Source organism: Bradysia coprophila, chromosome III, assembly GCF_014529535.1.
Source record: "Bradysia coprophila strain Holo2 chromosome III, BU_Bcop_v1, whole genome shotgun sequence".
Taxonomy (NCBI): domain Eukaryota; kingdom Metazoa; phylum Arthropoda; class Insecta; order Diptera; family Sciaridae; genus Bradysia; species Bradysia coprophila.
Window position 1 is genome coordinate 3,565,775 of NC_050736.1, and position 13,075 is coordinate 3,578,849.

Here is a 13,075-nt window from a genome sequence, read left to right on the forward strand (position 1 = left end):
CTTCATGATGACTACTTTTTGAGACTTTCGGTTAAAGTTTCACGTTTCAAAGGTAGTAGGGCTACGGTACCAATAGGTTAATGCAAACCACCTTGGTATGTTTAGGACTGAACCTATCTTGCCTGTTTCTCTTCTTTATACTCATTGAAGAGTATAACTGGTATAACCTGAAGTGAATCATAACTCGCCAATCAACAAAATAATCGTCTTTTCTACCTCTTTACACATTCATTCCAGGACCCAATACCACATAGGGGTTTACCTGGAATAAGTCCGTTTTCCAGATTAAGAGGTTCCGAGCCTACGCTGAAATTGTAGCCTACATTTCTGCGTTTCGAAATTTTTGATCGCTGATATCTTTTTACGAGAGCCCTTTTTGAAAAATGTACGACCACATTTTGGAGTAAAAATATGTCAGCTTTGAATAAAAAATAAAATTGTCTGTGAAAGTTCCATGTGCTTTGAGAAAAGTGTACCTTTGATGCAAATTTGGGGCATCGGTACAGTTTTCTCAAAGCACATGGAACTTTCACAGACAATTTTATTTTTTATTCAAAGCTCTCGTAAAAAGATGTCAGCGATCAAAAATTTCGAAACGCAGAAATGTAGGCTACAATTTCAGCGTAGGCTCGAAACCTCTTAAATAAAATTTTGTACTACCGCTCGACAAAAAGGTGTTTTTGGTTCGTGCGGGCCTTATGTCTCAGCGTCTGCTATGTTCTCCACTAATTTTTACAGAAAAACGTCGCTCAATTTGACACTCAAAGAAGAGTAAACTCTCGTAACCACAGCATTGGAATAATTATTCGAAAATTGAGGATTTAATCGACAATTCAAATCAATGCCAATTGAAGTACACCATCTATCGCAAGATCCGACTGCGGCATGGAAGGCCATCACTACCGAAAAGTCCCAACGTGTCATAAAAATAGCAATGAGATCACCGAATGCTGAGATACCGGACAACAAAGTGAGGATTGTCTGTATGTCGGGTAAGGCTGGTACATTTTTGAGTCATTACACAAAATGTAAATGAAAATCTTCGTTGTACCGTTGCAGACACTCATAGTTTAACGCCATACATTAAATTCGATGTGCCAGATGGAGATATATTTATTCACGCGGGTGATTTCACAAAATGCGGAAAAATGGAAGAGGTTCAAGAGTTTAACAATTGGATTGGTTAGTAAAATCTATACCCAAAACGTATCCCTTATCAACAATGAAATACTTCTAAACTTCGTACCACACAGCACAACTACCCCATCGATACAAAGTCGTTATAGCTGGAAATCACGAGCTTAGTTTCGACAAAACATTCACTCATCCGTTCCAAAGCAATTCGAATGAACGTTGCGTACACACAGGAACCTCAATTCTGGATAAAATACCAACGTTGGGAAATACAAAAGAGAGTATGACGGAAGCGGTTCAAGTAGAAAATGTACGTCAGTATTTGACGAATTGCATTTATTTGGAGGATGAGAGCATCGAACTCTTCGGTTTGAAAATTTATGGAACTCCATGGTAAGGACCCCATGAATATAATTTTGTTATCCTTCGGTATATCTGACAAGCATTACTCTTGCAGGCAACCAGAATTTTGTAATTGGGCGTTTAATGTACCTCGTGGAGAGCAATGTCTAGCGAAGTGGAATCAAATACCCGACGGTATTGATATTCTGATAACACATACACCTCCTGTCGGCCATGGAGATCTGTGCTGTTCTGGAGTCCGAGCCGGCTGTGTGGAACTATTAGCCACAGTTCAGGAACGGGTCAAACCGAAGTATCATGTTTTTGGACACGTCCACGAAGGCTACGGTATCACATCGGATGGCAGAATTATTTTTGTGAATGCATCGACGTGTGACATCAACTATTTACCGCTAAATCCACCCGTTGTGTTTGATGTAACATTGCCGAAGGGTAAAACTAAAACATAAAAATGTTTCTGGGGCGTTCTATAATCTGGATCTGGTCAATACTCAACTTTGCAGGAAGGGGACGGACATCACCGACATCAATACCATCGAATCAAACATTAAAAATACACTTGCGATCGACTTACCAAGTGTATAAATCAATACTTTGTAAATTTTGTAGCTCGTAGGCATAGCCGAGGACATAACAATTTGTGATTTCTAGTTAAACAAAGCTTTCCCGCACAATTCTCAGTTTTTTTTATTGATATACAAATGAGGTCAGGATTCTATTTAGACTCAAAAAATGTCCAATATAACAGAAAATTGTTAGCACGACATAATGTACGGCAGCATGGACTGGACATGGAACATCACAGTTTTTTGTGTTGTTTTTCTTGGACTTAATCACAGTGTCCGTAGGAATTTGGCATTAACGTTCGTTTCCAATTATAGAACAATGGTTTTACATCACCTGAAGGAGGCCATTAAAATGTTATTTATATAATTTGCGTTCCCATTAGTGAGGCTGCTCCTTCCTTATAAAAGTTCAAAAGTGATACTTTGATTGTAATCAGTTTGCGAAGGTCTATTATGCTGTAGATGAGCTTTTGTAAAAAGACTACTTTTAGGCTGTAACAGAAGGTTTTTGTTGAAGATACGTAAAAAATTTGAACCTTGTAGAAACGGCAACTGTTACATCATTTGCTAAGAGTATCTCCTAATGACGTAATGAGTGATACAAAATCTATCACTTTATTTTTGTCTTACGTTCCGCTTAAATAGTCTCAGGAGAAGCAACACACTCTACAAACGCACTTCAAGCAAAGTGATTATAGTCGATAGCTACCAAATAGAGTACTATTCTGTATGAAATGGGTTTTTTCGCAATTCCGGTCCATAATCATCACCTTTCCATGCATCCATTTAATGTCGTTTTGAAGGTATTTATTTCACTGTATTCCCGGACACAGCGCAATATGAACTTTTTTTCGCACGCAGTGCGTTTTCAACTTTTTTTTCGCACGCAGTGCGATATCAATTTTTTTTTCGCACGCTAAAGAGCCTATTACCTTCAACGAAGGCTAAATTTTTATAAATAAAAATCTTGCATTGACCAGAAATCGAACCCCCGACACCAAAAGGTTTTTGAGCACAAAGCAGCGACTATAGCCATTCGGCTATAGAGTCACACAATTATACCGAACGTATTGTTGAAGCGTATATACTAAGCATTGACTACTCGATTTCATTCAACGCGTCCCTTTACATCACATTGCAATGTGTATGATAATGCAGCCTTCTTGATCGTTCAAATGAATTTCTGTATACACAAGAATTTTGGATGTTTTGCATTGGAAAGGTGATTATGGCCCGAAATTGCGAAAAACGTTGTATCTACCACGGTAGGTATGCCGGTATTTTTTCGCACACGACGTCTTGTCGACCTCGGCTTCGCCTCGGGTCGAGAATCGACATCTAGTGCGAAAAAATACCTTTATACCTACCTTGGTAGATAAATAACTATTACAGTGCCTTACAATTGTATCACACTGTCAAGTTTCAGTACCCTATTTAGAGCTTGAAGTGCGTTGACTCTACGCATAATAGCGGTCATTTTTGGTAGATTTTGACAAATAGTTCAGTGAGCCGGTGGGCCTAAATGTGACGCATGAAAGGTACCAGTTTTTGCATTTCACTAATGCAATTTTATCAAATTTTTAATGATCCATCAGATATCAATGCAGAATGCATTTATGGAAAGTCCAATACTCGAGTTCAAAAAGTGGAGAGTCAATGTTTATGATAAGCCTAAGCTGTCGTTACAACTTTTTACGAAGTTGCCAGCAATAAACGCCGTAAGTGCGCCTTCTATTTTAAAACATACCACATAGCGGGTCATTTTAACGCTTAGTTTTAGACATTTATTATATGGCGTCAGCGTTGTTTTGTCCCACTGTCAGTTGTAAATATATACATTTTTAGCCCAATTATGGCGTGAATTTTTAGGGACGAATCTGTAATTTGTTGACGTAATTGAAACGACAGCAACATCAGTTAAGCAATATTTTATTAAGATTTTATTCGTCTCATTTACATTATAATTCAAACGAAATTTGGCAACATTATGGCACAGTAATAAATTTTACAAAAAAAAAGAAAGTAGCAGCGCAGCTCAAATAAAAAATTTCAACCCGTGACCACTAGCTCTGAAATGATTTCGCTGGTTTTGCTGTCTTCAATACTAAGTAAATAGGTACTCTTTAAGATGTAAAAAATTAGGTATGATGGGTGGTACCGGAACAGTGGCTAGATATCTGTTCAAATGCAAACATTTCAAATTTTTAATCGATTTTAAATGATGAAAAGTCTTATCACCGGTTTCAATGTAATCAATTTTTAATGAATTTAATGTATCAATTTCAGTGAGAGTAGCTAAAAGTGAATCGATATTCTGAAATCGTTTCGCCCGATTCATTTTACTGTAATAAATTCCACTTTTTCGAATTTCTAAATTGGTAATATTCTTCAAAAGAGGCAAGTACTTTCCAAATGGCATTGAATTTAAAATGTTTGATGAATCGATCAGTTTTAGCTCAGTCAAATTTGGGCAACACTTTAGCAAACAGTCCAGCATTCGAACATTTAGCCCAGATATCACTACAGATCGTACATCGTCTCCGATTTCTTCCAGAACCAATGGCAGTTCGGACACATCGACTGACGATTCACCAAATGAAATATGAGAAAATCTGATGTAGCTCTGCTTTGCAATTGACTTCATTAGTCTGCTTGTTTTGGCCAAATTTATTGTGTCCAGCACATCCAAGAACGATATAATATGCAACCAGGAATGAACATATAATTCCTTCAATTTAGTTGGCATTGTAGTATATTTCGCTCCGACATCCGCAGACTGAAGTTCGGTGCTGGTTCTGCAACACAAAGGATTCCATTTTTATCATCACTGGAAATACAAATGTTTTTGTAACCTGAATCATACCCAACAGACTCGCCAAAAAATTGGTTTTCCAATACGATAACATTTTTTGGTCGATCGTTCTCCACAAAGGATCTCCAAACCTTAACCATGTCGACTCAGGATTTGGAAATTTATCGAAATTAGTGATTAGCACGCGCGTGTAAGCAAACGTCTCAATAGAACAATTATTAGGGGTAGACCATTATGCCTCGTAAAGTTTGTAAGTAAAGTGAGTGAAATTAATTTCACGAGATTTCGTAAAATTCTATCTTTATTCACATATAAATTTTCACTCACAATTACCCTTTACTGTTCTTGTGGCATAAATAAATATTACGAATCCAAAAATATTTACGCAAGTCTTGAGCTGCGTAAATGTTGTAAAACGGAATTCGTATGATGAAATTTAGAAGTTGGATGAATGAAAACTTGAGCTTTGAAGTTGGCTTGGGTCATCGTAGCAAATTCTCGAAAACATTCACATAACAGCAGATGGGTATTTTCACACAAGCTTTACGAAATGTAAACAAGTGTGCACCATTCGCTCTGGTTTTTTACACACAAGCCGTTTACATGATTCACTTACGAATCAGGATACGTACGAAATTTACAAATCATATTGGTTTACCCCTATTAACATTTCGATCGTCTCATTTAACGAAGTGACTATTCGCAGTCATCTGCATATAGTCAATATTGATGCTATTCGCAGTCAACTACCAATAGTCAATATTGATGCTATTCGCAGTCAACTGCCAATAGTCAATATTGATGCTATTCGCAGTTACTAATTTGAAAAATTGTAAATAACTAAAAATATCTTCTAAAATAAAAGTAGAGCAGGTTGGGAAGATTGTTGATTTGTTACTTAAATCAAAACAAAGAAAATTCGTTCAGTCAAAAAATTAGAATTATTCGATAATTTGTAAAGTACGAGACCCTACATATATTTTAAAAAATACAACGAAAGAAGCTGATTATCCATTGTATACGCTTTGGAGACTGTTGGTGACATATACAAACTGTAACACTAGGGATTGGTCATCCCTTTTACTAACTGTATCATTACGGATTGTTGATCCCTTTTACAAACTGTGACATTACAGAATGATGCTAGTTTTTAGAAACTGTAACATTACAGACTGTCGCTCTATTTTACAAACTGTAACATTACATAGTGCAGGTACCTTTTAAAAACTTTGACGACATTACAAAGTGTTGCTTCCTATAACAAACTGTAACATTTCAGAGTTCATATCCCCTTTGCAAACTGTGACATTACAGACTGTCGCTATCTTTTTACAAACTGTAACATTATATAGCAGGGCCTACTTTTTAGAAACTTCTAGAGAAATTCGAGAAACTTCGAGAAATTCAAGAAATTTCAAGAAACTAATTTCTCGAGTTTCTTGAAGTTTATCGAATTTCTCGAATTCGAGAAATTTTAAGAAATTCGAGAAAATTCAAGAAATTTCAAGAAATTCAAGAAATTAGTTTCCAAAAAGTAGGCCCTGTTATATAGTGTTGCTCATATTTACAAACTGTAACATTACAGACTGTTGATCCCTTGTACAAACTGTGACATTACATACTGTTGGTCACTTTCGCAAACTGTGACATTATAAAGTGTTACAGGTAAACGGTACAAACGGCAACATGGCAGAGTATATATCCCTTTTACAAGCTGTGAGATTACATAGTGTTGATCCCTTTTACAAATTGTGACATTACTTAGTGTTGATCCCTTTTACAAACTATGACATTGCGTAGAGTTGCTCGCTTTTACAAACTGTAACATTACAGACTGTCGATCCATTTTACAAACTGTTACTTTACAGACTTTTGATCTCTTTTAGAAACTCTGACATTACAGAGTGTTTTTCCATATAACAATAGTCATTTGTGTACCTGTTTTGGACGATTGATTTTAGGCAATTTCGCGGATTGTAGGCCGAACGAAGTGAGGTCTACAAGCGAAAGTGCCTTAAATCAACCGTCCCAAACAGGTACACATGTGAATTTTCATGCGAAGGGCAGAAAACCCGAGAAAATTTGAAAAATTTGAAAAATTGCCCTCATTTTCGTGAAATGGTTATTTATCCTAAGTAAATTAAGATGCAAAAAATTCGGTAGCGATGGGTGGTATCGGAGCTGTGGCTAGATATCTGTTCAAAAGCAACCACGAAAAATCTTGTATCACGGTCCACATTCGCAACTCGTCGCTCATACTCTCTACCACGGCAAAGCAAAATAAACTTTACTTTAGTTAACTTAGTTAACTTTACTCTGTCGTGTCTCTACTCGTTCGGTCATTTTCTTCCTCCGTTCCTTAATTCGCTTCATTCATTTAATCACAGTTTCTCTTCATTCTTTGATATTTTCAGTTCGTTCGGTCATATTTTTCTGTCGTTTGTTCAACTCATTCGCTCATATTTCCCTTCATTCGCTCTAAATTCGAACTATGCCTGTCCCACCATTTGCTCTTATTATTTTCTCTTCGTTGCCGGGATAATTCAAAGTTTTTAAATAAAACTTGGGTTCACAGTTCAAAAGTCTTTATTTTAGTGGCCGTGGACATTGATATTCTTACAAATAATTAATAGAATTGTTAAGTATTAGCATATAGACAGGATCAATAAGTTTTAGTTTTAAATTGATGCTTTACAGTTTTAGCAGAAATAATGTTTAGATTTTTGTGTAAATTCTTGTAAAAATGGTTTTTCATAATTGTTTTCGCCACAAAACGTTTTGCACTAAGAGGGCAAAAATGATTGATGGCTCTATGAATTCGGTTACTTTCTTCCATCATATTTGTTAGAAGAAATACTCAACGAATCCAATCAAATCTTTCAACCATTTTTTTTGTTGCTATTTACTCAGCTTTTGCCATACCAAGACAAAAAAACTTGAGTGATTGATGTTTCAAAATATAGAAAGCGATTTCAATTAATTTATCTTGAAATGCAATGTATGGACTAAACATTGGCAGGTACTTCCGTAGACCTAGATTTCCATTTAACCATGCAGAATGCACAAGCTTTGACAAAGAAAATTAAAAGAATTGTCACTAAGATCACGGCAACAGTTAAATATACGGATGTAACCATCCAAAAAGCGAATAGGTACAAAGTTTTATTGCAATCTCTCCCATAATTCGGTTCGTAGATGTTGTATATCCAATAAGAACCAATGACAAACCAACACAACAAAAAACAGTTGATGAGTGACGCAGATTTCGATGAATTGGCCATCAGAGCTTGACGCAAAACGGTTTGCTCACTCGGATCGCTAGGCACTCCAGTACGAAGACTTAGTAGAGCTTTCAAAAGTCCCATTAGACCTAAAACACTCAAAGAAATAAGGAAAATGTTCGTGAAATATGTAAAAGACCGAGGTAAACGACACATACCTGTTACTAGTAAATAGACCGGAATGTATGCTCCAACAGGACACTGTTTCATGTACATTGATCCTATCACTATCAAGCTGACGGATACTATTGTTAGTAAAACGATTTTGGCAACTGGAAAATGAAGGGCAAAATTTTTGATTACAATTACGTTCAGACTTAAAAAAAAGCAAATAGAAAATTCCTCCTCGGAAAAATGTAATAATTAATCATTAGTGTCCTGGAGTTGTTAATATACCAAATTTGACTATCGTTTTCATTCGAAGAATACACAACAAATCTATTTACTACGATGAGAGTATAAAATCGAAAAAAAATTACTCTGTTTCGTTGAGATATTGTCTGTTTCACTATTCGCATGTGATAATCTGTCTTTCGTATCGGATGTACTGGGAAGACTTAAATTTGATCTATTCGATTGGTTGATCGACATTGTAGAAAAACAAAAGAAATAAACGAAACAATGAACCAAAGCAACAAAAATATTTAAATATTCAACTACACTACAGCTACTTTTCTGCAAAACAATTCCGAATAGAGTGAACCACGAAGAAAGATTTTGTAAATATAAACATTCTGGAAAACCACACATCTTTTCTGCGCATTGTTTTCATCAATAGAGATCGCCAGAACGACGCCACTGTATCGAATCATATTTTTATTTTACATTCCCACAATATATGAGTGTAACTAGTTGACGGTAGGTCGTAGGTCGCTCACTAAAATATATGCAAAATATAGAAGTATAGATTTTCGTTAGATCATTTACTGTAACGAGAGATATCCATCACTGTTGACCAAATTTTTATTTTTACTCATTTCGGAGTTGTACCTTGTGCTCTGAACAAAAAATTGTCAATCAGTTTAGACATGAGTAAAATTGTCGGGCTAAAGCCCTCGGACACTTTTACTCATCGTGATACGAAATAACAAATTACTTCCCGAGTGTAGTATGACGTTTTTTTTTACGAAGGAGGGAAAGGCTTTTCCCTAGAGATGGAAAGTCCATTTTCCCTCCTTAGTAAAGGAAACGATTGATTTTAGGTATAACTTTGTGTGTAATGGCTTTGCTCGTGTTATTTTCCCACTTAAAAATATTCAAAATTAATTTTCACTTCAGAAGTAATACTTTCCCTTCGGTTGGGGACTTTCAATTAATTTTTAATTGCAGTCGAATACTTAGTGGAACAATTTTGGATTCTGTAAATCTTAATTAACAATACTGCACTATTGAAAACATGCCGAATTTCAAGCTTTCCTCAGGGTTAAAAGAATTTGTTAAGCTTTATTTTCATGTTTTTATTCTGTAGATACAAAATACTTGATACAAGTAGAGTAATACTGATGGGAATATTGTTCCATCGACTTTACACACATGTAAAAGGTGGATCCGGATTCCTAAACAAAATCAAGTAAAGTAAAATTGTGATGTGTTAAAGCATAGCCCTTCCCCCTTCTCCTAGCATTAACATAGCAAACATTTAGAAGCTCATGGTATCAGAATAGCCTTTGCATTTCTTCGTGTGATTTAAAACACACCACACATGCAAGTGTACATGTATCAAAATCTGTGTACTTTTTGACGTCTGACATACGAGTGTTCATGCTAGGAGCCGTGCCATGGTTTAAAAATACCTAAATTAGTGTAGAATCTACGTTAACTAAACCAGAAGTAAAGAAGAAATCTCAGAAATACGAAACTTCAGATTAAGTGGCTTCATTCAAATTCCTCTTCAAGTCATCAATGTCCCCTTTCCGGGCCGTCTGTATGCTATAATGATGATGCCTTGTTTCCAATTACATTGTTAGGCAAAAAGATCAGGAAAAGAATTTAAGCGATGCTTAATAAGCGTTACTGGGTGCTTAGGTCTAGTTGCTGGTGATTCAATTGTACGAAGACCGATAAAAGAAATTCTCAGTTCATATTCGTTGTAAAGTTTTTTTTAATTATAAATTTCAATTAAAAGAAGAGCATATGCGATGCCACAAACTTTGGCGTTAAAATAAATTTCTAATAATTAGTCGCAGTCATCAGAAGTATTTTACAAGGCCTACGGTTACTTAAACAAAGAGTCATACGTTGGCGGACTGTCCGTGCTGCTTCCAGCTTCACCATGTGTATTATCAGTCGTAGGTGTCGTAGGTGGAACATAAACATTTTGATACTCGACAGTAGGACCAAGAAAAGCATTTTCGGTAGCCATTCCGATACCAAAATATCGATAACAACGCTCATATGCCTTCAAGAAATACCATGACATTGAAATGAAGAAAATTGCCAATATCAACGCGGAACCAATAAATAAGATGTGTCCCTTTGGTTGGATAATTGCAGGACTCGTGCCGCATTTCCTGTAGAATCTCGGTTCGTCTGTACAAAATGGTGGAATGCAATTGATGACTAAATCGTTATACAGGTTATCCGATATGCATTTGCTGTTGGTACAACGAAATTTGTAGGATCCGGTACAATCTATTCGAAAAACAAGAATGAATTACTTAATGCGCTGAACATCACCAGTATTGTCGATAGATTGCATACCCTCAAATGCAGTAAATGATAGTTTCATATTGATTTTATTCGGTTGCGTAGTGTGCGGGCCAATGTGGACGACGACCTTAAGAGAATCGCCTGGTATTTCAAAATAATTTTTTTCGTCTAGAAAGTCATCGTCCTCGTATACTGTACCACAGATTTTGTGGCTCGTCGGCGCTGTCAGGGTATTCACTTCGAAGATAACATAATCAATGCATTCACCGTCTGTATTTTGGCGGAAATTTAGTTGTCTAATTGCTGCGAATAATCCACTGTTTGCTTCCTGCAGCCATTTACTACGTGCTCTAATGTTAAACTCGCAATGATGAAAATGTTTGTATGACGAATTGTCCCATACATGTTCGATGAGAACGGAAGACTTTAAGGGTTGGTCGTGCAAATCAATCGTAGTTGCATCTTTATCGTGGTAAACACTTTCAATCCATGTGTTGGACTTTTCTGGTGAACATAATGTGTGAAGGCTGACTAAAAGTTTACAAAATGCAGTCATTTGCGCCAAATTCGTGTACGGTTAAACTTACATATTCTGTACTGAGCCGTATACGATTGATTGGGCAGCAAAAACAACAAAAGAGCAATGAAGAATGCCATTTCTAATTCCGAGAAGCAAGAAACAAATTTGGAGAACTCTTTAACGTTTTAGATTAATTGAGTTGAAGTTCATTCCTTTCCGGTATTATTTCTCCAAATTAAATTGTGTGTAATGTGACTGTTAAAATTACTTGTCGATATCAGTCTCAACACAGACGAACAAAAAATACAAAAACAAAAACCGTTGCGTGAGTAACTGAAATCTAACCCTTTTTCGTAGTATCTACTGCACACGGTATTGTAGTCAATATAAAAAGCAAACAAATGACAAAATTTTGCGTTCAATGGATAGGTGTGCCGAAAAAACAGTGTTGCATGATGATAAGAAAGCATCGATAGATAAAGATAGATTAGATGTAGATAATGAGACACGAAGAACGAAATTCCGGAAATATAGCACACATACAAGTGCAAAAAATACGAATCACAACACAAAACGAAGAGAAAAAGGAAATTGAGAAATGCAGAGTTTCGATTATTTTCAAATATTTCTATGACATTATTTCGCGCGCATTCTCAAAGCGTAAGTTACGTTACACATACATCTATGTGATCTTTCCACATAAAGTTACTTTGACATTACTTATCTACCCTATATTATATCCCACAAAAACCTCAAAAGAGGAAAAGGTGACGCTAGTGTAGTAAAAATTAAACTTCCAAAACATTTGATATCGGTTTTGGTGACGCATTCTGCGCCTCAACGTAATCAATTTTTACCAAGAAAATTTTAACAAGAACATTTTCAACGAGAAATTTACCGATGAGATTTTAAAACGAAAGCTTTTACAAAAAAAATGCGTCACAAAGTGGCAGATGATTATTGTCGTATGAGGGGTAAAACTTTCGTTGTAAAATCTCATCGGTAAACTACTCGTTGACATATTTTCTTGTTAAAATTTTCTTGGTTAAAATTGATTACGTTGAGGCGCAGAATGCGTCACCAAAACCGATATCAAATGTTTTGGAAGTTTAATTTTTACTACACTAGCGTCACCTTTTCCTCTTTGAGGTTTTTGTGGGATATCAGTTGTTTTGGAAGTTTTGGGTAATACATAGAGTTAAGCAAGCTCTACAAGTGACAATTTATTCCAAGTCTACATACCGTACAATTACAGTGGGCTATTTTTGGTTCGGAACATTTTGAGACATTTTCGAATTTTAACAGTCATCGATGTTCCCAGTCAATTACAATTGCTAAATTTTTCTCATATGCAGAATGACCACCAGCTGAATATCACCAGCTGGTGTACAAACAAAAACACTTTGTATTGTATACAATTCAAAGATAACCTACACACAGTGCATTTCTACGTTAACGTCATCTACGCGCACATAATACGTATGAATGAAGTAAACACATTGTTAAGAATGTGTTTTGATTGTTTATCATACAATAAGTGCGTGTTAGCGGATCCAGCTGATGATATTCAGCTGGTGCTCATTCTGCATATGAAAAATATTTACAGGCTGTAAGTTGTTTCCACTTATGATATTTTGCGCCAAGTTATCAAACACTGGAAATCACTTAATGCACTGGGTGCGTCGATGGACATTAAAACTCTGATAAATGATCTAAAATTGTGTTTTCTTAAGTTGAACATGCAGTATCG

The 13,075-nt window shown here is 35.9% G+C and overlaps 3 protein-coding genes across 3 annotated transcripts; 1 reads left to right on the plus strand and 2 right to left on the minus strand.

Annotated features, from left to right (window-relative positions):
- The first annotated feature begins 722 nt into the window (after positions 1–722).
- Positions 723–2,171, plus strand: LOC119077295 (metallophosphoesterase domain-containing protein 1). The gene is made up of 4 exons (XM_037184461.1): positions 723–992; positions 1,060–1,182; positions 1,254–1,527; positions 1,592–2,171. The coding sequence occupies exons 1-4, from the start codon at positions 842–844 to the stop codon at positions 1,944–1,946; spliced, it is 903 nt and encodes a 300-aa protein (XP_037040356.1). The 5' UTR covers positions 723–841; the 3' UTR covers positions 1,947–2,171.
- Positions 2,172–4,065: 1,894 nt separating this feature from the next.
- LOC119080056 lies at positions 4,066–8,747 on the minus strand. Its single transcript, XM_037188265.1, has 5 exons — positions 8,636–8,747; positions 8,315–8,428; positions 8,120–8,245; positions 4,927–5,020; positions 4,066–4,858 (listed from the first exon to the last, which is right to left on the minus strand). Exons 1-5 carry the CDS (start codon positions 8,745–8,747, stop codon positions 4,168–4,170), a joined length of 1,137 nt encoding a protein of 378 aa, XP_037044160.1. The 3' UTR covers positions 4,066–4,167.
- A 1,485-nt stretch (positions 8,748–10,232) lies between these two features.
- LOC119077184 lies at positions 10,233–11,714 on the minus strand. The gene is made up of 3 exons (XM_037184369.1): positions 11,393–11,714; positions 10,857–11,336; positions 10,233–10,787 (listed from the first exon to the last, which is right to left on the minus strand). Exons 1-3 carry the CDS (start codon positions 11,460–11,462, stop codon positions 10,372–10,374), a joined length of 966 nt encoding a protein of 321 aa, XP_037040264.1. The 5' UTR covers positions 11,463–11,714; the 3' UTR covers positions 10,233–10,371.
- Between the last annotated feature and the right edge of the window lie 1,361 nt (positions 11,715–13,075).